Genomic DNA, 25350 nt, shown 5'->3' with positions numbered 1-25350 from the left:
GGCTGGCCTAGTTCTTCCCTTTGTGTAAGGAAATATCTTGTATCATCTTTATAAGGGGAACCCTCTAAATCTGACCGAATGATGCAGAAAAGCCAAAAAAAAAAAAAAAAAAAAAATCATGGGAAGATTCTTACCTGTAAAATTCCTCCCATCCTCTCTTCTTAATTTACTCTGTCCTTCTCCCCATTCCCCCCCCCCCAATGGAAGGATAAATCACTGCTCCTTCCAACTGTTTTATCCTCAAGGATCTTTCTCTCCACTCTCCTCCCTCCGCACACTTGGTTGTTTATCTGACCCCTCTGGGTTTGCGGGGGCCTCTCCCCCGGCTTTGTCTCCTCCAGCCCCCCACCCCCTCCTCGGCCAAGGCCTGCCAGCAGTGCTCGCTGGGCCTAGGAGTTGGTCCCGGCTCTGCCTCCTGTTCTGTTGTGTGCACTGGAATATTGATTTTTCAGTGTGTGCGCGCCGGCTCTGTAAAAATCAATATTTCAGTAGCTCGAGCACAGCCCAGGGCAGTGTAACGGAGCCGGCCTGCTGATGTAACGTGCGGGGTCCACCCTCGGCGATTGAGGTCAGTCAGAAAATGGCAGCGTGTTTTCTTCCTATTTCATTGTTTGCTTCACAGAGAAGGAAGGAGCGGTGCGGACGGTTGTGTTCCTCAACTTCCACGACAGAGGAACCGCAGCGCTGTTGGGGAACACACAAGCCGTGTTAGAGAATGATCCACTTCTTAGGGAGAAAGGAAAGGATGGAGAACCTCTGATTATCCGCTCTCAAAACTCCTACGTGTAACACTGGGGAGGAGGAAGTTATTGTAAGCCATCAGTCCTACCAGATTTCACAATGAGGAAATAACAAAGAGGCTTCCTCCAGGAAAGGGCTAGCTAGGGTTTATTTTTTTTTTTTTACTGGGTTACAGATCATTATTAATCGGCAGCCTCTAAAATATGCTTCTGATTAGTGAGGACAAGAGATTTCTGGCATGATTTGAAGCGAAAAAATTGGTAATGGTACCACTTCAGGGCTCTTCGTGTGCCCACGTGGAAAGACCTTGGAATTGAGGCCAGGCCAGGAGGTGCTGACCACACACGCCCCACCAAAGGAAGCTTCTCTAGTCCAGGAGCTTTGTCTATAAATTAAAAGATTAAACCTAATATCTCTATAAACTCATCTATGGCCTAACATCTCTGATTGTACAGAAAAAAATAATATAGATAAAACCTTCAAAAAAATGCGATTAAGTCACGCATATAGCGTGGATAAGAAAAGTGGATTACTATAGGATGTATTGCGGAAATGGGAAGTAGGTATTTTCCTGCTCTGGGTGTGTGTTTTATTTCTTTTAAATTATATTCCAGTGCCATCTTATGGAGGATAATTTGGCCTTTCTTTCTTTTTTTTTTTTTAATGCACTTCTCTCAACTTAGCATTTCTAAGAGCTTTTCTTAAAGAAATTACTAATATCACTAGAAAGATGTTTATCACTGCCGATTTTAAAATACTGAGACATTAGAAACAACCTAAGTATCCAATAATAGGGAACTTAGTAAATATCATAGGGTAATGGTATATGGTGTGAAACACAACTATTTAATATGGTAGAGCTGAATGGTATTAAAATAATGTGGAAGATTTGCATTTATTGCCATGTATGTAATATTTAAATCTGTATTTATAAATGTCTCACAGTGGTAAAGGATATGGGTTCTGGAGCCACATGGCTTGAGTTCATAACTCTACCATTAACTAGCTGTGTGACTTTGTTCAGATGTCAACAAGGTATATTTGTTTCCTATTGCTGCTATAACAGAATATCACAGTGACCTAAAACAACACAAATTTAATATCTTGCAATTTGGAACATCAGATTTCCAAAATGGGTTTCACTGGGCCAAAATCAAGGTGTGGACAGGGTTATGCTCCCTACAGAGGTTCAAGGCATGAATTTGTTTGCTTACCTTTTCTGGAGGCCACCTACATTCCTTAACTTGTGGCTCCTTCCTCCATGTTCAAAGCACAATAGTCCAACCTCTGTTTTTGTGGTCATATCTCCTCCATGAATCCTACCTGCCTCCTTTTTAAAAGGATTCTTGCGATTTATTGGGCCAACCTGGCAAATCCAGGATAATCTCATCTCCAGATTCTTAATCACATCTGCAAAGTTCCTATGACCCTGTTAACTGTCTTACTGTAGGTTCAAGAGAGTAGGATGTGAACATCTTTGCAGCTGTTATTCTAGCTACCATGTTGGGTAAAAATCAAGAAGTCAGCAGGGTTGTGTTCCTTTCTGAAGACTCTACAGGACACTGTCTTCTCACCTTTTCCAGCTTTCCAGCTTCTGCAGGCCGCCTGCATTCCTTGGCTCATGCTCCCTTCCTTCAACTTCAAAGCCAGCAGTGGTAAGTCAATGGCTTCTTTTTTCTTTTCTTTTTTAAAGATTTTATTTATTTGACACAGAAAGAGAGAGAGAGAACAAGCAGTGGGAGCAGAAGGCAGAGGGAGAGGGAGAAGCAGTCTCCAGCTGAGCAGGGAGCCCGATGTGGGATTCGATCCCACGACCCTGGGATGATGATCTGAGCTGAAGGCAGACGCTTAACTGACTGAGCCACCCAGGCACCCAAAGGTCAAAGGCTTCTCAGACTGTATTACTCACACCCATACTGACTCCTTTTCTACATTTAAGAACCCTTGTGATTCCCTCGGACCTGCCTGAGTAATCCAGGACACTCTCCCCATTTTAGATCAGCTTCTTAGCCACTTTAATTCCATCTGATACCTTGATTCTCCTTTGCCGTGTAACATGACATATATTCTTGGTTCCTGGGATAAGGATGTGGTCATCTTTGGGAAGCTGTCATTCTGTCTATCATACTCAGGAAAATGGTGACAATCTGTGTCATGAGGTTGTGAAGAACATCAAAGAATCAATGCGTGTCAAGTGTTTAGTACAGTGCCTGACATATAGTAAGCACTCCAATTTAGTCAGCCTATGGTAAGTGTTCCTTAATAATTATTTATCATAGTTACTATCTGGAAAGAAATGCAGGCTGTAAACAGTAGCTGCATCTAGAAGGTGGGATTAAATTTTTACAGTCTTCTTGTTGCTTAAGTTTGTCTTTCCTTTTTCAACCATTAACACATATCACTTGGGGTACTTTAAAAAAATTTAAGGAAAGTGAGACAAATGAATAAAGAGGGATTTTGTAGTATAATGAAGAAATAATTTAATTTGGAGTTAAAATATTTAGGTGCTCCTCTCAGCACAGCTGCTAACACAAATTGTGCTATTGTGCAGATTCTCTTACCTCTCTGCATTTCAGTTTTCCTCATCAGTCACATGATGGAGATGAACTGTATATTTTGCAAGGTCCTTCCAGTTCTCAGTGTATGAAGAATGCTCGAAAAATCAGTAAGAAAAAAAGCCAGCCCTACAGGGGAAAGAAATGGATACAAAGCATAAGCAAAAGAAGAAAAACAAACAGCAGATAAGCATAGGTCAATATGTGATGCCTCTTTAGTAACAAGGAAATTCAATTTAAGTGAGATGTTTAGTGAGATACCATTTTATACCCACTAGGCTGGCAAAAATTCACAAGTCTGGGGGCACCTGGGTCGCTCAGTGGGTTAAAGCCTCTGCCTTCAGCTCAGGTCATGACCCGAGGGTCCTGGGATCGAGCCCCGCATTGGGCTCTCTGCTCAGCGGGGAGCCTGCTTCCCTCTCTCTCTCTGCCTGCCTCTCTGCCCACTTGTGATCTGTCTGTCAAATAAATAAAATCTTAAAAAAAAAATTTCACAAGTCTGACCACAAAAGCAATTGGAGATGATATAAATGAATTGGAATGTTTGCACAGTGCTGCTGGGAGTATGCATTGGTACAACTACTTTGGAAAACAATTTGGCATTATGTCGTATTGTTTATCACGTAAAGGTGAACTTTCCCATAGGCTGGTGTCCAGTGTATCTACCCAGAGAAACTCAGACACCGGGAGACGTGTATGAGAATGGTCATAGCAGCCCTACTCAGAAGGTTGAAACAGAACAGCTCACAGCAAAATGTAAAATTTGTGGTCTGTTCACACAATGGATTATTCTGTAGTCGTGAAAATGAATGAACTACAGCTCCTGACATGGCTATGGATACGGTTTAGAAACATGTTAAGTAGGGAAAAAAATAGGGACACCTGGGTGGTTCAGTGGGTTAAGCCTCTGCCTTCCACTCAGGTCATGATCTCAGGGTCTTGGGATCAAGCCCCGCATCAGGCTCCCTGCTCAGCGGGGAGCCTCCTTCCTCCTGTTTCTTTCTCTGCCTGCCTCTCTGCCTACTTGTGATCTCTGTCTGTCAAATAAAATCTTTAAAACAAAAAAAGTAGGAAAAAAACAAATTCCAGGAGAGTACAAATATGATACCATTTTTTAAGTCAAACACAAGCAAAATCAAACAATGTATTTTTTTAAGGGATTCTTAATAAGTGATTTAAAAAAACAAACAAACAAAGAAATGGTAAGTGGAGAATTCAGGATAGGGACTCCTGCCGAGGGAGTAGAGGGAAGGAAGGTAGGGGCGTGTAACGGGTCGTGCTCCAGTTCTTAAATTGGTCAGGCTCATAAGTGTTCATTTCATTATGCTTCATAACTTGCATATCTGTGAGATGTATTTTTTGTATGTACAAACATTTGATTAAATTTTTTAAAAAAGAATAGTGCTGGGGCGCCTGGGTGGCTCAGACGTTAAGCGGCTGCCTTTGGCTCAGGTCCTGATGGGATCCAGCCCCACATGGGGTTTCTTCTGCTCAGCGGGTAGCCTGTTTCTCCCACTCCCACTCCCCTTGCTTGTGTTCCCTCTCTCGCTGGGTCTGTCTCTGTCAAATAAATAAATAAAAATATATATAAAAAAATAGTGCACAGGGGCTTCTGTATTCTGGTCCGGGGTGCTTTATTGCTCATAGTTGATGCTACAGTTTAGCTTAGATTCCTTCCAGACTAATAAAATCGAACTCTGTTGCCAATTTGCTAGTTGTAATCCTCCTGGTTAAACAGACTGCTTAACAGCCACCTCCACGTGGGCTTGTGCAACAGTTGTTTTCAGTTTATGCTCCCAATGAACCTCCTATTCTCTGAGATCCATACCCCGAGGGGGGTTTTATGCCCGCAGAAGCAGGACCTCCAGAAGTTTCTTGTAGCTTGTCTTCTGCGGGCCCCCAGACCCAGCCGTATTTTGCACACCTTCTGCAGGAGGGACCGAGATACACGGTCCATAAATTTCCTCTCCAGCCCAGGTGAATTGGTTGCCCCCCCCCCCGATTCGTTACAGTTCTGATTTCAGTGTTGAAGAATCCCATTCCCCGTTCTCTTGACTTGCCCTCAGTCACTTCATATGGTTCGTCCATCTGGTCATGGTCCCCAGGGGCTTGGTCTCGAAGTCCTGCAGAGCCCTGGCATTTGTGTTACTTTTGACTTCGTGTTACTTTTGACTTCCATCTTTGAAGCCACGATGCCGCAGTCTCCAAAGAACAAGGCAGCTGTGTTGATTTGGTTTTCTCTTTCCTTCAGTGAAGAGCACTTATCAGGACTCAGGGCTGCCTTAAATAGCAGCAGTTTCCAATGGGAGGACTGGCTTGCATTGGGTTTGCCAAGTGAAGCTGGTGCCAGGTGTGTGTGGGAGGATGGCTGAGGGGTCTTCGGGGCAGCACTGACACCTGGCATCTGAACATCGGCACTTACATCCATCTTTGGACATTGGACACTAGAGACACATCAGCTGGGTGGAGTACTGCTGTTTAAGACTCACTACCTTCTGTGAAATGGCCCCTGACTCATTCACTACTTTGTGTGAGGTCTTCAGTTTGGGAGGCGAAGTTATTTTTTTTGTTGACATTTTTATCATGAAAAATTCCCTAAAATATACAAATGGAAAAAGAATACATATAAAGTATACTCTATAAAATCTTTCTAAAAATTATATAAAGAGTGTAATGAAATCTGTTACCCATCACCAGTTTCAGTAATTATTAACTCATGAATGGCCTTGTTATTTTGCTCCCCACACTCCCTTCAGGATTATTTTGAAACAAATTCCCAGTATCACGGGGTATAGATGTTGGGAATGCATCATCACAATAAGCAAGCTCAAAGATCCTAAGAGAGTATTATGAATGGTAATACTGAGCACAATTTCTCTTTGCAACATGATTTACAAGCTATTTATTTTTAGCAGTTAAATAATGAGAGGTCAAAGTTCTTCACACTCAAGACCACCTTTAACTTCCCTGCAAAAGCTCTTGAATAAATTCAAGATATGGAAAAGCAATGCAGGACTTTGTATTTGGGTAGTGGGGAGAGATAGAATGATTTAACTTTGTTCAGATTTCTATTTCTTCAGTCTCACCAAAAGAGTATTTAAAAAGTCAACAAAATAACCTGAGGTCTATTACAGTAATCTTAGCTGGTCTCTATAATCCATGCTACCTAAAGTTATCTTTCTAAACTCCACCTTTAACTATCCTTTTAGTAAATATAGGTGTCTATTATGTGCAAATTACTAGACACAGGAGGGAATTCAAAGACAAATCAGATGTGGCTTTTGTTCTGTAATGAAGAATTTGGTCTTTGTCTTTGGCTCCTGGGAGGGGTTTCTAAGTCCTTGGAATTTTCTGAGTGATAGGGGTACCTTTGTTATTCATGGTGGACCTCAGGAAGACAAATACCTGAGTTTATGATGATAAGATGACTCAGGGGGTTGGCTGGTCATGAGGGAAAGACCAACGATGTAATTAGAGGGTTGGGTCTTTGATCCAGATGGTACCAACCTGATCTCCATGCAAGAAAGAAGAATTTGAGATTTAATGATTCAATCAATCAGGTCCAAATAATGAAACTGCACTAAAAATTTTGGACACCCAAAGCTCAGATGAGTCCTGGCTGGTGAACACATCGGTGTGCCCAGAGGATGATGCATCCTAAGCCCACACTAAGAAGACATGAAAGCTGTGTTTGGGACCCTTACCCTATGTGTCCCTTCGTTTGGCTAGTCCTGATTTACAATCTTTTTTAAAACTGTAATCATAAGCAGACCACTTTCCTAAGTTCTATGAGTCCTTCTAGTGAATTCTCAAACTTCAGGAGCTCATGAGACCCCCTGAATTTGTAGCTGGTGGATCAGAAGGGCAGGTGGCCTGGGGATCTCCTATGGGGGAGCTGGTGTTTGAACCTAAAGTGAGAATAGTTTTGTTGAGGACTGTGCTTTTCACTTGTGGAGTCTGCAGGAGCTCAGAACTGCACTGCGGTGTTATGTAGCTCATGCCTTCAGAAATTCACAGATTAGTAGAGAAGGTAAGATATAGATGTGAATAAAATTAAAAGCATCATGCAGTGGTGGTGGGGCCTGAGTGACTCAGTCGGCTAAGTGTTCCACTCTGGTTCTCAGCTCAAGTCCTCATCTCAGGGCCATGAGTTCAAAACCCGCCTAGTTATGCAAGAGTTACAGATGTGCTTCAAGAAACAAGAGACCAGAAAAAGAACTCAGAACTAGGGAAACTGGAGGAGGTGTTGGGGAAAAGATGGCCCTTGCCTAGAAAGATGAGTGAGATTTGGACTTCCAGAAATTTTAATAAACATTCATTGAGTGCTTACTCTGAATCAAGCTTTGTTCTAGAGCCTTACATATAATGAATTATTTAACACACACAGTCCTATGAGGTTGCATTTGTATTATCTCTCTTGTACAGCAGAGTACATTGAGGCACCCAGAGATCGAACACCTTGCCAGAGGTTGCAGAGCTAATAAGCGGAGAGCTGAGATTTGAACACAAACAGTATGAGTCCGGCAACCACACCTTTTTAACAACTACTCTTGACTGCCATTCAAGTCAGAGGAAAGAACATTGCAGGAGGAAGGAAGAGTGGAAACAGATGGGAAGACAGTGGTAAAGACATAAAGGAAAAGGAATAATGTTGGATAGGTACTTTGAATGCCAAACTAAGGGCTCTGAACTTGACACAGGAGGCATTGGGACACCAAAGGTTGTGTTTGTTTAGATTTTATTTCTGTATTTGACAAAGAGAAAGAGAGTAGGCAGTAACAGGGAGCTACAGAGGGAGAGGGACAGCAGGCTTCCCACTGAGCAGGGAGCCTGACGAGGGGCTTGACCGTGAGATCATGACCTGAGCTGAAGGCAGACACTAACCGACTGAGCTACCCAGGTGCCCCATTTTGGGGGAGGGGAACACCAAAGCTTGTTAAGGATGGGGCTTTGTCATGAGATTCTCTAGACTTCTAGGTACTGTAATCATTTAGGGAATTACCATCGAAAGCATGGTCTGCTCCTCCAAACCAGGAGGCTGCTCTTCCCTCCTAAAGAACAGATCACTTTCTAACTGATACCCTAGTTGTGATACATAGACTAGAGGCTCCAAAGGAGAACCTTTTGTTCTCAATTTTTAATCTTTCCTGGCAGCTGGCCTAATGTACACCATAGGCATGCGAGTGTTTGCAGAGCAAGTGGATATTATACTAGGTTGTACCGTATCAAGTTGCTGATAGTTGACCCATTTCAACCTACAAGAATGGCAATTCATTATGGTTTCAAATTATTTTAAGACATTGCATTACAGTTATTCACAAAGACTGACCGGTGTTAAAATTCAAGCACATTACTGCTAAAGGCTTAAAGTAGGCGTTAGAAACTTTGTAAGGGACTATTGTTTGATTACAAACAATGTTGTACAGAATTTAAACCAGAATATATATATATGTGTATATATATGTGTGTGTGGGTATATATATGTGTATATATTTGTATATACACATATAAATGAATATTGTAGTGTAGTGTATATATATAGATATATATTGTATCTATATGTATAAATAATATACATATATTAGCATGTCATGGAATATATGCATTGTGTATATACATAGTGAGAGAGGCACACACACGAAGGCCTATCCGTAGGTTATTTTTACAAGAACTGTGTCCATGCAATCTGATCTTGGTGTCAAATCAGAAGGGGAACGTCCTTCAAATCCTGTTTATAAACATGAGGTAAAGCTCAGTACAATAGATCAAAAATGAAGAGGGAGAAGGAGAAACAAGAAAACTGGATAAACTTTATCTCATAGTTGATGTCGGATACAGTGTTTCAGAGAGGAGTCTTTCTCAAGGGTCACAAAGAGGTTGAAGAGCTGTCTTCAACCAAGTTAGGAAATTGTAAAAATTAAGTAGATGTCCCATGGGAGATGATGCCATCCATCAAAGAAAGATGAGCTGAAGTCAGTGGCCTTCCTAAAGCAGTAGAGACCTGCCCACCTCCAGACCCTCTCACTGAGCTCCTGGCTGTTTCCGCGGGGGGTTGGGCATCCAGGATAAACCCCCAAGGAGGGCCGCCATCTGTGCACCTTAACGACAGGGGCGAACAGTGACTCAGACGGTGGGAGTCAAGCCTGGAGCACCCCGAATCTGCAGGCACCCAAGCCTTCTAGGGAGGAAGTTTGTACCTATCTGAGAATCACAATTCAAGGAAAAGGGGAATTACAGTAGATCTAAAGTAGAATTAAAGTAGAAACCCGACTCAAAATCCTGTCCAGCTAGTCTGTCTTTATTCAGTGTGTTTGTTTAGTTTAATTGAATGGGGAGACTGTAGGAGGCGATTTATTCCCAGAAGCGGGTCAGACCTGCTTGTTGCTTGCTGATTTTCCTGAAACAAACCCACTGGTGGGAAAGGTTTTTCCTAAAGATTCTCTGCCAAACAAACATTAATAGAGATCGTGATTTCCAAGCCAAAGAAGTAGGGAAGCTGGGTCACATAGGTGATCATCTGATTTTCATTTGCACACAAAGGTGCTCGCTTAGAGCATCTGAAGGTAAGGCCAAATTGAAGTGCAAATACCCCCCCCCCCCATTAAAAAATCTATCTATATTGATCAAATGGCATCAGGTGTATCTCCCATTTACAAATCACCAGGCAGTTCTGTTACAAATTTCAAGCTATTTAACTTCTCTAACACCATAGTCAGAAACCCCCCCAGCTTCTAATCATTAAACTTCAGAATCAGCGCTGATTTTGTCCTTCAGATGCTGATCTTAAAAAGGGAAACCTATCACATAGCTTGCTAATACTCTGCTGAAGAGGTACAAGCCCCCTTTTGAACCTTTAGAACCTTTTGAAAATCAACCTTCCCACTATGCCCGCATCGAAGAACCACACCGTTAAGTACCCTTGACCTCTCTTGAAATCCCTCAGTTTTGTGTTCCATGAAAGTAACAGTACATTTCTAGTAGAATCGCTCTTCTTTTTCTCCAGGTTTTCAGTTTTCTTTACGAGGGAGGAGAGATTTGAGGAATCAGTTCTCCAAGCTGGGATGTCCTTCAGGGTCTTGATTGCCATCCTACAAAGAATGGAGGGCCCTGATCAGCCCCCCAGGTGCTTGCTCTTGTGTTGTTCTCTGCCCCCCTGTTTTGCTCCCCTGCTCTAACATGAGGAAGAGCTTGTTTTTCCAGAAGCCCCTCTTGCCAGGAGACATCAAAAAGCCCAAGGACTCAGGAAAACCGTATAGCACAGACTTCTCAAAAGAGAGGCTAGTATTAAATTCTCAGAACCTTTCCCCCCGATTTTCCATCTACTTAATACCTCATTCCCATTGAGGCTAAAGGGTCTGGACATATTTGTTTTCCTGGCTTTTATGGCTTCCCTCCCCTCTTGCTTCTCTCCACTCTATGGCATTTTCCGGCTTTTTTTTAGTGATAAAATAAGGGCATAGCCACTCACTCTGCTGGAGCCCTGCCCCGAACTAGATGAAATAATTCCTCCACCCCACACTCAGAGCTTCCCACCCTCCCTTACTCTTCCTCTGACCATCTGACCTGCTTACTCCATGATTTGTCTCCCCTTTCTCCTGGTAACTATAAGCTCCCTGAGGACAGAAACTTTGTCCTTCACCCCAGAGGGTCTCCAGAGAACCAGCACACACACATGTTGTCAGCATTCTCTAAATATTTGTTAAATGAGTCAATAAATGAGCTGAGATTAGATGATATAAAGAAAGACCGTGAAGGACAAACTTGCATAAAAGAAATTTTCTAATACTTTTTCATGTGACAGTGTGTTGAATATCTAGCAAAGAGTTACCCAGCAGGCACTAAAACTGTCAAGAACATTCTAAACCTGCCCCTAAATACAGTAGGAAAAAAGATGGCTTCTGCTTTCAGAAATACATTCTTTGTGAGAATTTTTTATTTTTTAAAGAAATAATCTGTTAGTCAAAATATGTGAAACCTTTTTATTTAAAGTGTATAAAATACACTTTTCCTATCATCAAATTCAATGAATTTTTCTTTCTTTGTGTGTCTCAATCTCCACCAACCTGATATGCCTCTAAATAATAATACTTTTATTATTTCTGGAGAAAAGTCACCTTCACCAAAGACCATGTAAGTGGCTCCTATGCCTTTTTAAGCAATTTCTTTTAAAATATTAACTACAGAGGGACTCCTGGTTGGCTCAGTCAGTTAAGCAGCCACCTTTGGCTCAGGTCATGATCCCAAGGTCCTAGGATCAAGTCCTGCCCTGGTTTGCCTGTCCAGCGGGGAGCCTGCTTCTCCCTCTGCCCCTCCCCCCATCCATTCTCTCTCTCTCTCATTCTTTCTCCCTCTTTCTTGCAAAAATACATAAATAAATAAATCTTTAAAAAATATTATTTTGACTACAGAATCATATGGTACTTTCTAAAAGCCTCCAAGCGAGTCAGAAAGTTCATTTCTCCAAGAAAATGAAAGAAGAGGAAATAGAGGAGACTATGCTGGAACTCATTTAATCTTCTAGGGTGATTCACTTTTTTTTTTTTTTAAAGATTTTATTTATTAATTTGACAGACAGAGATCACAAGTAGGCAGAGAAGCAGGCAGAGAGAGAGGGAGAAGCAGGCTCCCTGCTGAGCAGAGAGTCCGATGCGGGGCTGGATCCCAGGACCCTGGGATCATGACCTGAGCCGAAGGCAGAGGCTTTAACCCACTGAGCCACCCAGGCGCCCCATGATTCACTTTTTATAATTTTATTTCTCCTTATATTGTCAATGTCACAAGATAGTGTTGGATTTCTCCAGGATCAGGGACTCTGTTGTTAAAGCAAAAGCTGATGAGTGTATTGTAAACACAGCTCCATTGAAATTAACCAACCTATACAGCCCAGATAGCTCTGCTCTAGATTAGGTTTTGTTTCTTTCACATGAGTTGGGCTGTCGGAGTTAGTACTGACGCTCAGGCTTACTTCTACTCACCAATGGCATTGGGACTGCAAGACTCAGGGACACCAGCACAGGAGAGCCTTTTGCAGGACGCACAATACCTCGAGATCCAGCGTTCTGCTCCTCTCGCTTGGAGTTCTGCCCTCCTTTTGGCTGACCAGGCACCACTCAGTCGCTTTCCCCTTTACACTTCAGTAACACTTCCAACCAATCTTCCTACAGCATCTAACAGAGTTTTGCCATCAAGAATTGACACTCAAGGGGCATCTGTGTGGCTCAGTCAGTTAAGCATCTGCCTTTGGCTCAGGTCATGATCCCAGGGTCCTCGGATTGAGCCCCACATTGGGCTCCTTGCTCAGGAGGGAGCCTGTTTCTCTCCCTCTCTGCCTGCCGCTCCCTCTGCTTGTGCTCTCTCTCTCCGTAAAATAAATAAAATAAAATCTTAAAAAAAGTTGACACCCAAATAGCTCATTTGGCACCTTTGTATAAATTAGACACAGACACCCCCTTCCTCTGGAGGAGTCAGAGAAGGGTGGGATATTACCAACCATGTATTTTCATCAAGTTGAGGGAGAATAACAGGGCAAGGAGGACATTCATCTTCCTTCCTCTTCAGCCGGCACCTCCACCACAAAACAGGAGAGGGATCGGTCGACAACATTTTTTTGTTAAGTTCAGTTGTGAGATATATCTTGTTAACAGGAGTGAGGTCTTTTCATGTAGAGACCAAATCTCTTCCCGAATAAATGAAACCAGGGCAGCATTTTGTGTGAGAATTTTTTTTTTTTTTTAAGAGACAAGGCTGTTGATTTTCAAGTGCATGCATTGCAAGTCGTCAGCCATACAGGGATCTTTCACTTTGTTAGCGACGGTCTTGTGCTTTGGCTTTTCAAAGAGAACATGAGAAAAAAATGCAATGGTGCTTTCTTCTCGGGCCTGAGACCATTCCAAAAATAACCTGATCATTTCTCCCTCCTGGGAGCTCTTTGGGGGAAGTCGGGAGACTACAGGGGAGAAGGGAAGGGACCAAAGTGTGAGAAGGTAGTATTATAGGAATCTTCACAGTGTCCTGGAGTACCTTCTGGGTGAACTGGTGCCCTGGACGCTCCTCTCCTCGGTCTGGGCCAACAGGGGGCACTCTCTGGAGAGTCCTTCTCTCAGTGAGCTAGAGGCTCATCCCGATGGGGGGAGATACATAGGCCTCTCCACTCCCTTTCTCCCAGCCATGCTCTGGGTCCTTAGATGACATGCGCTGCTCCACATAACAGCGTGACTACGGGGCCCCATTTCCGGGAGTCGTAGTTCTTAACCCTAGACCTCATTTATTTCAGTATTTTCAAGCCTCTCTGACATTACCTCATGGTAAGAAAAACTTTTGCATTGCAGTGCTGTACACACATGACTATGTAAACCTAGATTTAACCGAAAACAAAATTTTTTGGAAATAACATTTAGTTCCACAACAAGGAATGCGCTCTAATACTATTTATACTAGTCTTAAAAAAAAAAAAACTGCTGACCAGGGCACCTGGGTAGCTCAGTCGGTTAAGCATTGGACTCTTGATTTCAACTCAGGTCATGATCTTAGGGTCCTCGGATCAAGTCCCACGCCGGGCTCCATGCTGAGTGTGGAGCCTGTGTAAGGTTTAAAAAAATGCTGATCACAACTCAGTAAATGGATTTCATAATTCACTAAGAGGCTGAAGCCTACAGGTTGGGACTCACTGATCTATTTTAATCCTCTTAGGTCATAGAACAGGAAACCCAAGTCAAAAAACATTAAGTGATCTGGACAAGGTTACACAGCCACTGCTTGATGGCAGAACCAGGATGAAAATCAGGTGGTGAAACCATCTAACTCAGCTAATTATTAATAATAAACACTGTCCTTGCAAGACAATGAGCAGATGCTGTGCTAGTCCTCTGAAGGGTGTCCTATTACAGAAACACATAGATTTTGTGTTCATGGCAGAAAATCGAAGTTACTCAAGGGAGAACTACAAAAGAATGTCATCCGTCCGGGCACCAAGGTGGCTCAGCTGGCTTCTGCTCAAGTTGAGATCTCAGGGTCGAGGGATCCAGCCCAGCTTGGACTCCGAGCTCAGTGGGGAGTCTGCTTAAGATGCTCTCTCCCTCTGCTCTCTGCCCCATGTGTTCTCTCTCTTTCTGTCAAATAAATAAATCCATCCTTAAAAATAATAAATAAATAAATAAATAAATAGAGTGCCCAAATCCTCATACACAATTCATTTTCGGTTGAAACTTCGGTGTCTAGAGGGCTATCTTTCTATGTATATAAATATATAGAGAAATATAAATATTGTATTCATTATATATATACTATATATTTATTACAAGTCTTAAAAATATAAATTATATATAATTATATATTTGTATAAATTATATGTATATACACATATATATATATATATGGTATGTTTGTTTTATGAATGTTTGAAATTACAGCTGCAACTAGACTCCAGTTTGCTGGTTCATGTAAGCTTCCCTGCACGGACATCTACAATGCAAAAACAAAAAGCCTGAGCAACGAGTCCTTCCAATGATGTTTAGGTAAGCCTAGTCAAATAAGGGCTGGTGGGCATCTCTGTGGTGAAAAGGGGCCTCTCAGTAAGACACTAGGGGACTCTACTGAGGTGCAAACGTGAGGGTGTGGTCCCTCTGAAACAAAGAGCCATCCAGCAATAGTGAGAGACTGGCACAGCCTCAGCAAAGCTCAGCCACCTCGCAGCCCATCCTTCCTGGAGGGTTCCCCAACGCGGGTTTCACCTATAGTAACTGCCGTTGGCTCTGACCTTATTACCTCGCCAAAAGTAGTATTTCCATTGAGATAATTTAATCATTAAAAATGAAGCCCTAAATTTTAGCAACCAGCATATTTTCCTTCAATAAAAGCTTGTGTGTCTTCCTGTTCCACCCAAGTTTATCCTGTTTCAAAAACACACATACACACACACACACACAATACAACCCACAAAACATCTGCTCAGCCAAAGCAAATCCTCTCTCTTCCTCTCTCCTTCTCCCTCTCTGTCTTTCTCTCACCAGAAACAAGGCTGATCTCCAACCTGCCCAGGATACAAAACTGAGGATGCGGCATGCTGAATTTGCCTGTGGCTTTTTTTTTTCCCCCATTGATAAGGCACCCATTCACCGGTTCATGTGTCAGCTGATGAAAGCAGCAATGACCTTTTCCAACAATTGGCCTCTGTCTTTAGGTTGGCTTTCTGCACTTGACTGGGAGCCATGAAGATCACCTTTAGGGCACCTTTCAACCTATTCCTGTGAAATGGCAATGGAACAGAAAATGAACCAGAAGTAAACGGACATGTGTAGCTATGCTGGGGAATAGATATGGGTGCTTTTAGCTTATGAATGTGAAAATGTCATAGGTTGTTTCTGAACATGTTCCAGTTGGAGGCAAAAAAATGCTTCAGGGGTAAACATATGGGCCACTTGTGCAGAGCACTGAAGATTAGGTATGAAAGTTATATATACGCAAAATTACCACAGAAATTCCTGCTGTGATCGTTATGAAATTGCCCTGGAGTGTGGGTTTCTGGCTCACCTTCCACACTATCCAATTCCTTTCATAAAACCCTCGGCAACATTATCCCCTCTTCCCTTGGTCTACCATACTTTGCCACAGCATGGTAAATGTCATGCCTATTCCAAGCGTACCTGCCGGGACAACTGAGTAAGAAATTATTCCTTTCTGAGGGAACAGGGAGAATAAATCAAAAGATTTGACAATAACCTTTAAAAATCAGTTTTTAAAAAGTGGTACACTTCAGTGCTTTCTAAAGACAGACATCTTTAATAGAACGTCACTGTGTTTGCTTTGGCAGACACATGTTGACTCTTGCAATGGGCAGCTTCCGTCCATATCCGTATTTGTGGCACATATGTCAGAACGTAATCCATCCCTGTGTCTGTGAAGGGATCAGCAGTGACAAGTTCTTGTTTCCTTCTCATTATATTGCTTTACTTCTTTTCAAAGAATGACACGGAAATTGCCACGAGATGGAGAATAATCAGTCCTCAGAAGAAAATAGAAGAACAGCTCCTATAGCTGAGTGGAAGGATGGCGTATATAACGTTTGCTTCACTTCTCATTATCTCTTCGAGTGACGCCATCTAACAGTGCGATTCAGTATTACCAAGGAGGCGGCGTTTCACAGAATGACTCCTAGCATGGCAGATAGAAGGCTCCACAAGCCAGATTTGCTGCTAATGACACTAGCAATTCCGTGATATGAAGAAGAAGAAGGTCGTCAAATATTATTTCCAAAAGGGATACGTACTTTTGAAGAAATAATATTGCCTTTTCTCTGACGTTCATGCTCCAGTTTGTCCCCAACAGACAGATGTGAGGAAGAACCTGTATCCATACGCAAAACAATACACTTGCTTTAATGTCAGTCCCAGGTGAAGTGAAACCAGCCAAGAAGAACATGGCAACCTCTCTGGTCTTTAATAATCAGTAGTTCTCAAAAGACCAGGCCTATATTATTGTTATTCCAGCAAGTTGACCATTTACAAATAGATCATCTCCAAATTTTTCATTTGTATCTTTGGAATAGAGAGTGTCCTCTATAGGTGCCCATATATACAGTATGGAAGGGATAAGAGGGTCCCAGACCGGCCACAGACATCTCATTCATGGGTTATGGTGATGATGTTGGGAGATCAAAGAAGTATGAAGGATTCAAAGAGTAGTACTCTGCCTTGGGAAGACAATCTGTGGCACAAAATCCAAAAATAATCCCCTTATAATTTCTGCTATTTTCAGGAAGGGAGGGAGGGAAGGAGGAAGGAAGGAATAATTAAACCAGCCATGGCCCAGCCAAGAAGAAGAAACCATTTTGAGTATTTTGGTTTCTGAGCAGCTGCTAGAAGGTGACAAGGCAACCCAGAAATTAGCAGTGGCAAGAACTTGCTACCACCGCTAGGGTAGAGGGACAAAAGGAGTAGATGGTGCTACCAGAATCCAGAAGCCAGCTCACCCTCTGGAAGCAGGAATTACAGTGTGCTAGACTAGGGGAGGAAGTAGGGTGCTGCGTCCATGAAGGAGAGGCCATGGAAGCTATCAGGGATCATGTATGGATTCAAGGAAGGACAAGGAGAAATATCCTAGCTTCTCCCTTCCTCCCACCATCCAATTCCCATTGGTGCCTTCCATTGACCAAACTCAGCGAGAAACCAGCTGACACAGGATCCTAGGAAACTCAGCCTGCAGGGGTCAGTCTCCTGCAATATAGAGCAGAGCAGGGAAGGGTAAGAAATGGATCTGAGGGCTCACAGACCAGGCCAGGCACACTAGCCAACTAATGGAAAAAAAGGGGGTGGGGGTGGACTCTAACCTCAGTTCCAGCAAATTCAACAGGAAGAGGTTACTTATTAGCTCTGAGAACAAGGACCATGTGTGATCTACATGAAAAGTCAAGTCACAATACAACTCAAATAACACTGCCAGATATCAGTATGAAAGATGCTGCACGAGAAACCGTGACACCTCTCATGAGCTGGGGGAGACCATGTTTGAATTGACTGGGTTCTGGTTCAGAAAGAAGGGAGGTCAGGATGAAATCGAGGCTTCCAGGACAGAACAGGCACCATCTGCAGAGACAGACAGGTGTTGTACTGGGTCAAAAGATAAATGAAACCGGAGGAAAGGCAGTGGACTCCTCAGTGGAGAGGGGCAGGTGTGACCCAGGCTCTTACCGGAAGGGCGGGTGTGTAGACGCGCTGTGGAGCTTCAATGACCAGGTGCAGTCCGGTTGTAAAGTTTGACAATGAATGGAAAGACGAGCTTGCTGGGTGGCAGCTTTCCGCAAAGGATCTCATTGTAAAACAGAAAGAAGAGCGAGTCGAGTCTAACACCCAGGGCAGAGAATCCACACAATCAGTCTCCTGCCAGGCTCCCTGGTAGTCTGCAAGCTGCTCAGGGTGGGGGGATGGGGGGGATTCGCACTTCATCTGTCTTAGCATTCCCCAGGCTTCAAGCAGTGTGTGTGGCGCACTATAGGTGCTGCTTGTGCAGTGGTTGAATGAATGACTGTGCTGACATGAATCCCCACTCAGCTGGGGTGGCTGAACCACCGAGAATGCGTGGAAGATGATCCGAGGTGATGTGGCAGCCTGGTGGCCCGCCGGAAACCCCCGGCGGCAGCCAGATCCGTGTGGGCAGCTGCAAGCAGAAAATGAGACGGTTCTTTCTGAGCGAGTATGAAGTGTCAGAAATAGCACAGGCTGATGCAAATGGCCCCAGCTGCACAGCAAGGGATGGAGGGCGTGCTGGGCACAGAACACACTCGTGCCCACCCGGGTCTTCCCAGCTCTAGCCTCAGCTCCAGACGCCCAGGGGCTGCCGTCCAGAGCCGAGACCCGCTGAGTGGGCACGGGACTGCCACTGCCGTCCCGAGGCTTCAGAAGGCTGCTCCCGGGGAGTTTGCCTTGAAGAGCCTGGCCTTCCCATATTACCTGACTGGGAAAGCATCCCAAGCACAGAGCTGGTTTCAAGAAGAAATTAAAACACCATTAAGAAATGACCGATATGTCAAGTGGCCACATCATGAACATGCAGCATCTTTCATGCAGGGATTTTGAGCGTGACCCTCCATCTCCAAGGGTAGCCAACTTTCTCCTTTAGAGAGGCGGTTTAATGGGACACCAGCGATGCGAGATCACTCCTGGATGTGTGTTGCTTCCTTAAAACCTCTCACCAGGACCGGAGAGGGGGTGGAGGAGCGTGGGGGGGGGGGCGCCTAATAAAACCCAGAAGACGGTGCTGATTATTGGCTTTTTTTAAAAAATTGGCTTTTGAGAGAAGGAGCCACACCCGATTCATGTTTGTTTAGAGTTTTCCTGCCCCCCAGGCAGGAATAGAGCCCAGAGCCTGCATGACGCAGACTCAGAAATTTAGGTGGAAAAGTCCCATCAGAGACGCTATAAAAATTCTCCAAATTAAATTTTGAAAGAAGGTGAAGAATACCAGATACATTCAGTTATACTAACAACGTACTGAATATAAGCGAAGCTCCAGGATCCTCACTGAGCGACAAAACAGTCCCTGCCCAACCCAGCACACCGACCAGCAATCAGGACACCGCTGCTGGGTGTAACCAAAGCCTCGATCTTACTTTTATTTATTTATATTCCACCTTCTGCCCTAAAAGATTTGAGGTGACCTACAAGAATACACACTTCAAAAGGAGAGTTTGAAAGCGTTTTGGTTTCCCAGGGCTGCCATCCCAAACCACCGCAAGATGCAGGGCTTCAACAACAGGAATGTATCGTCTCACAGTTCTGAAGGCTGGAAGTACCAAATCGGGTTTGGGCAAGGTGGGTTCCTTCTGGAAGAGCTAGGGAAGGATCTCTTCCAGGCCTTCTCCTTTTTTCTGGGGGTCTCTTGGCTTTTCATAACATAACTACAGTTTTCACATGGCATTCTTGCCGTGTGTGCGTCAGCATCCAAATTTCCCCCTTTTCAGGACATCCGTCTTATTGGACGTGGGGCTTGCTGTGATTTCATCTTACCTAAGTTCATCAGCAAGGACCCTATTTCCAAATAGGATCACATTCTGAGGTCCTGGGGGTTAGGACTTCAACACAGTAATTTGGAAGGGATTCGATCCAACCTATCACAGAAAATGTAAAAGAAGAAAGCGTGGAAGACTTTCCAGAAGACAGAATACACACATCCATCCACTCACCTTCCTGAAGTCTCAGCAAATGACTCAAGTGGTAATACCAAGTTATTAGGCTGCAAGCAGAAAGAGGCTCCAGAAAAGACAACAGGAGATGGATGGAGGATGGTTAGCGGAGAGAGGAGCAGTAGCTGACCTGCAGAAAAGAATGAACAAATTATAAATACAGATTAGAAATAGAGCACAAAGGAAAATACAGTGAAGAAATGTTGAGATGCATTTGTAAAACACGGTCCACCAATGGAGCGTTAATCAATTACATTCTGCAGACAAACTAATTATATCTTTATAGGCAAGGGTTATTTGCATTACTGTCAGCTTTCTGTAAATGTTTTAAGCAGTTGTAGGTCCACTCAAAGATAAACAAGGATGCGCATTCCTAGAACATCACATAATCCCAGAGTCTTTAACATTCCTTTGAAAAGATGTTTGATCATTGCTTTTTCTCATTTGAAAGGCTCAGTAATTTTCCTTGCTTGTAGTTAAGGGCTCACTAACTTCTGGAATCTTCTGCCATAAAGTCTTTGTGATTATTCAATAGTGGGATCCAGACTTAGTTAGAGAAGCAAAAGCAAAAAGGGAAACTGGTTATACGTTTATTTATTGGGGGACGTGGTGGGGCTTCAAATACTTGAAACTGAGGAAGTTTCATTTCATTTTTAATGCCTGGCAAATTTTTTTATCTGAGAAAAAGAGGAGATCAATTTGCCTTTGTAGTCAGCTTCTTTTGTTTGGACAAAAATTTTTGAAATGATCCGTCTATTAATACAAATGTAAAGCAATATCCACCATTATTTTAGACAACCCTGTGAAGGCGTTGTCAACTCTGAATGCAGTTAAGTTAAACTGCATTCAGTTAAGAAGAGTTAAAAAGAGAATTGGGTTCATTTTGAATAAGATTATGTCATTGGAAAACTTTTAAATTTTGATTTCTTTCTATATGGTGTAGACTAAACCAGCTCTGAAAATTAGTTTTAGCAGTAAATGTGTGTCTTTTTGTCCAAGTTTTTACTCCTATGAGAGAGAAGTCTGGACTTTTCTGGGAGGCCAGAAACCTTCTGACCTTCTTTTTATGCCAAATTATAAGAAGGGACTAAACGTACAGTATTTCTTAAAATGACACAGATTTGGGGAACTCTATAATCAATTATTGGAATTTCCTTATTCAAGCCAGAAAAAACAGACATATACTACACGTCTATATTCCTGTTCCTACATTGATTATCCTGGGACAGGAAACAAGCATACTTCAGTCTTTGTGAGAAGAAATGCTGAAGATGGCCAAGTCTTCCCTTTCCCAGAACAAACCTCAGGAGTTGTGTTCTTTTTCATATGTACAAAAAAGAAAAAAAAAAAATAGAACTTGAATGTCCATCAATGAAGGATTGATTCACAAAATTCAGTTACAGTATATCCAAAAAATGGAATACTATGTAGATACTAAAACAAATGTAGAAAGTGTCTAAAACTTGCCATGGGAAGTATTTTTTGTTTGTTTGTTTTCAATTAAAAAAGGTAGGCAGTGCAGAACTGGTGTAGTTGCTCAACAAACCAACCACCTGCTAGCTTTCCAGACCACCATCCTCCATGTGTGGTCACAAGATGGCCACCATCCTTCCAGGGCTTACATCTAAGCTCCAGGCAGGATGAAGAGGGAACAGCCATATACAAAAGGCAAAGGCAAGTTGAATCTTTTTTTTCCCCCTAGCCAGGAAGATGATAGTATTTCCAAAAGGCTATACTCACGAACACTTCTGCTTCATATTTCATTGGCCCAAACTGTGTCACATGACTGCAGTGACAGGACCAGCTGCAAGGTGAGCAATTTGGTTTCTCAATTGGGCACTGTTGCTGCCTTACATGTAACCCAGTGTCTGCCCCATGAGTATATCAAGAACATACACTAAACAGGATTTGTCTTTATTGATATAACCATCTCTTTTATGTTCTTCCATATCATTTGGAGCTATCATTCAGTGTTATAGAAATCCAGAACCTCAGTTCCCATCTCAGACCTGCTGAATCAGAAACCCTGGGACTAGTTATCTTCTCTCTCTCTCTCAAAGAAGTAAATCTCTTTAAAAAATGTCCCACTGTAGAGAACCATCTGAATGTCAGCAATACCAGCTAAGAAATACCTAATTACAAACGAATCCCTTTTGCCTTGTAAATTGTTTATACCTTTTTATGTGATTTGAATAGGTTAATCATTCATGAAAAATAGATCAGTCCTAAGGAAAAACTGGAAAAGAGAATCACAGAGAAATGCTAGCAGTGTCCACATTAATCCTTGGAGAAGCACCACTCCAAGGGCAGCCAGTCAAGCTCAACAGTTAAGTATGTGGGTTTTGCCATCAAGCAATCTTGTGGGGTTCAGAAACTTGAAACTCATTTCTTAGCTCTACCTTCAGTGGGACTTAAGGACATTTTCACAGGCTCCTCTGTACATCAGTATCATCATCTGTAAAATAGGAATAGTAATAGTTTCCATTGCATAGGTCAGTGGGAGGGATGAAATGAAATACCATATTCTACACTGCATTGGAATAATGCTTGACACGTGGTCAGCCCTTGCTATTGGCTATGATGATGATGACTGTATGACTATTTCAATATTAAATATTGCTTTTTCATAAATGTTATTTAAATGTTGCATATAAATACTCCATCTGATTTAATAATTGATAATTGATATTTACTATTGTCAATATTTAATACTATTAATGTAATTACTATTTACTCAATAGTAATTTAACTTAAATCTTTAATTTGATTTAATATTAGATGAAAATCAATTTAATTTGTGCTTAATTTTTAAAATTATGCTCTTTTGAGACCACCGGAATCTCTTGAGCATGACCCCCATTCCTTCTTCCTCCCCACAATCTTTGGCAGATTTTGTTGAATCTGTGAGATGGCAGCAGAACAAAGCTGCTATGGGCAAGTTGGGAGACCCAAAAAGAAACACACCCACTATGACCAGGAGTCACCTCCCCATATAATCTCCTGTGACTTGCTTATGATCACTAGAATACAGCAGTAGAATATGCTGCTCCCATAACCGGAGAAAGAAGGAGAGAGAGAAAGCATAAAAAGGGAGCAACTCCATCTGGAGCCACAGAGAGAGACTCTTCCCTACAAGACATGACAAAGCAAAACCCCCTCTGTGAACTGCCTACAGAGAGGACCGTGGGGCAGGGAACGGCAGGCAGACTCCAGAGCACTCTGTCCTATAGGACAAGGGTAGGACCAGGACAACCTGAATGAGCTTGAAGCAGACCCTCTCCAAGCCTCCAAATGGGAACACATTCTGGTCAACACCTTGACTGGGGCCTTGTGAGAATGAGCAGGGATTCCAGCTAAGCGGTGCCTGGACTCCTGACCTATGGAAATGAGATATTAAGGGTGTGTTGTTTTAAGTTACTACATTCCTGGTGCTTTGTCACACAGCAATAGAAAATAAATACACCTGACTTCAACTATGAGTCTTGATATAGGTTAAATTGTCTCCCACAAAAGATGTTGAAACCCTAACTCCTGCGAGTGTTACCTTACTTGAAAAGAGGGTCTTTGGGCACCTGGTTGGCTCGGCTCGTTAAGCGACTGCCTTCGGCTCAGGTCCGTGATCCTGGAGTCCTAGGATTGAGTCCTGCATTGGGCTCCCAGTTCCATGGGAGTCTGCTTCTCCCTCTGACCTTCTCCCCTCTCATGCTCTTTCTCAATCTCTCTCTCTCTCTCTCAAATAAATAAATTAAATATTAAAAAAATAGGGTATTTGCAGATTACCAAGTTAAAATAAGGTCACTGGAATGGGCTCCAATCCAATTTGACTGGTGTCCTCATAAGGAGTGGAAACACAGATATCTACAGGTGGAAGCCACAGTGAGAAGGCTGCCATCTACAAGCCAAGGAATGCCTGAGTGCCAGAAGCTAGGAGAGTGACCTGGGACAGATTATCCTTCACAATCCTCAAAAGGAACCAACCAACCCTAGCTTCTATCCAGCAGAACTGAAAAACAAAAAATTCCTGTTCTTTAAGCCACTCAGTTCATGGTACTTTGTTATGACAGCCATAGGAAAATAACAGTTTTCAAAGGCAGGAAGATGGGAAGGGCTGCTTTCCGATCATAGATGGAAAAAAACTAGATAGGAGAATAGAATTCATCCATCTATCCGTCCATCCATCCATCCATCCAATAGACATGGAGCCTCTACTTCACCAGGTATTGTGACAAGCAGTCCATATGTGCTATGCAGTGGGGTTAGAGCGATCAAAGCACAGCTCCTACCCTCAGGAAGCTCACCATCTAATGGAAACGGTACAGCAAGCACAATTCAGTTTGACATGTCCTAGAGCAGAGAATGCATATAGCTCTATGGTGCTTGATCCTACCTGGAAAGAAAGGTAAGGAAGGCTTACTAGAAGAACATGGAAGAAGGAAAGGAAAAAGAAAAAGAGGGTAACCTAAAGACAAGGACTAATACAGAAGAATGAATGAAGAAGGCATAAAAGAGCAAAGATATTCCAAGCACAGCTCCTCATGGCCAGACTGGAGAGTGCCCATGGGCACAAAGCCAAGTGTAATGTTACATGCTGTGCTAAAGGATATGAATTGTGTCCTGAAAATTTGGGGAGCCCTGAGGAGCCTTACAGAAGTCAGTGACATGATCAGATTCAGGTGGGATTGTGATAGAAAGTTCTGAGTCATAGCCATGGCAGATGGGATAAGGAGGAGAAGACACATTTGAGAAACATTTAGTACTGGTTGTGTGCGAGAAATGAAGAACAGAAAGGAGTCTAGAATGATTCCCTATTTCTCTTGCTGACTAAGTAGGTGGTGGTAATTTCCTCAAACCAGGGAGTATGAGAAGAGGTACAGGTTAGAGTTGCCACCCCTGTGGCCATTCACCTTTTCTTTGCTGGGAGAACCCCAATTTTGTTCTCCCTCCTCTGAGGGGCCATGAATTCAGGGGAGGCTGGACCCCTTTCCAGTACACAGCCAAATCCTGTTAGCTCTAGACCCGCACTGTCCGAGAAAGTACCACTGGAAACATGTGGCTCTTGCTCACTCAGAGTGTGACTAATCCAAAGTGGGATGTTCTGTTAATGTAAATATACATTAGATTTGAAAGACTTAGTATTTTTTTTTATTTTTTAAAAGATTTTATATATTTATTTGACAGACAGATCACAAGAAGGCAGAGAGGCAGGCAGAGCGAGAGAGGAGGAAGCAGGCTCCCCGCTGAGCAGAGAGCCCGATGCGGGGCTCGATCCCAGGACCCTGGGATCATGACCCGAGCTGAAGGCAGAGGCTTTAACCCATTGAGCCACCCAGGCTCCCCAAGACTTGGTATTTTTTTTTAATGTAAAATATAACATTAATC

General features: G+C 42.9%; 1 protein-coding gene and 1 long non-coding RNA gene across 6 annotated transcripts in view; one reads left to right on the top strand and one right to left on the bottom strand.

Annotated features, from left to right (window-relative positions):
* Nucleotides 1-452: 452 nt before the first annotated feature.
* Nucleotides 453-16755, top strand: LOC309845079. Of its 2 annotated transcripts, none has more exons than XR_014301019.1 (4): nt 453-568; nt 2325-2396; nt 14705-14809; nt 16257-16755. It is a non-coding gene; the product is annotated as an uncharacterized lncRNA (long non-coding RNA). The 2 variants fall into 2 exon arrangements; XR_014301020.1 differs by having other exon boundaries at nt 481-568; nt 2192-2396.
* LOC309845078 (uncharacterized protein) overlaps nt 16051-25350 on the bottom strand; it is a 36661-nt gene continuing 27361 nt past the window's right edge. For 2 of the 4 annotated variants that reach the window (XM_082692534.1, XM_082692535.1), the window contains exons 4-6: nt 19972-20101; nt 17981-18446; nt 16051-16997 (exon numbers count right to left, since the gene is read on the bottom strand). In XM_082692534.1, coding sequence (XP_082548660.1) covers nt 16965-16997; nt 17981-18446; nt 19972-20101 — 629 coding nt within the window. In that variant the 3' untranslated portion in view covers nt 16051-16964. Of the gene's footprint in view, nt 18447-19971; nt 20102-25350 lie in introns of all 4 variants that reach the window. The other 2 variants (XM_082692532.1, XM_082692533.1) reach the window with 1 other exon arrangement.

Source organism: Mustela nivalis, assembly GCF_964662115.1.
Source record: "Mustela nivalis genome assembly, chromosome: 12".
NCBI lineage: Eukaryota > Metazoa > Chordata > Mammalia > Carnivora > Mustelidae > Mustela > Mustela nivalis.
This window is presented reverse-complemented; position numbering and strand designations above follow the sequence as displayed.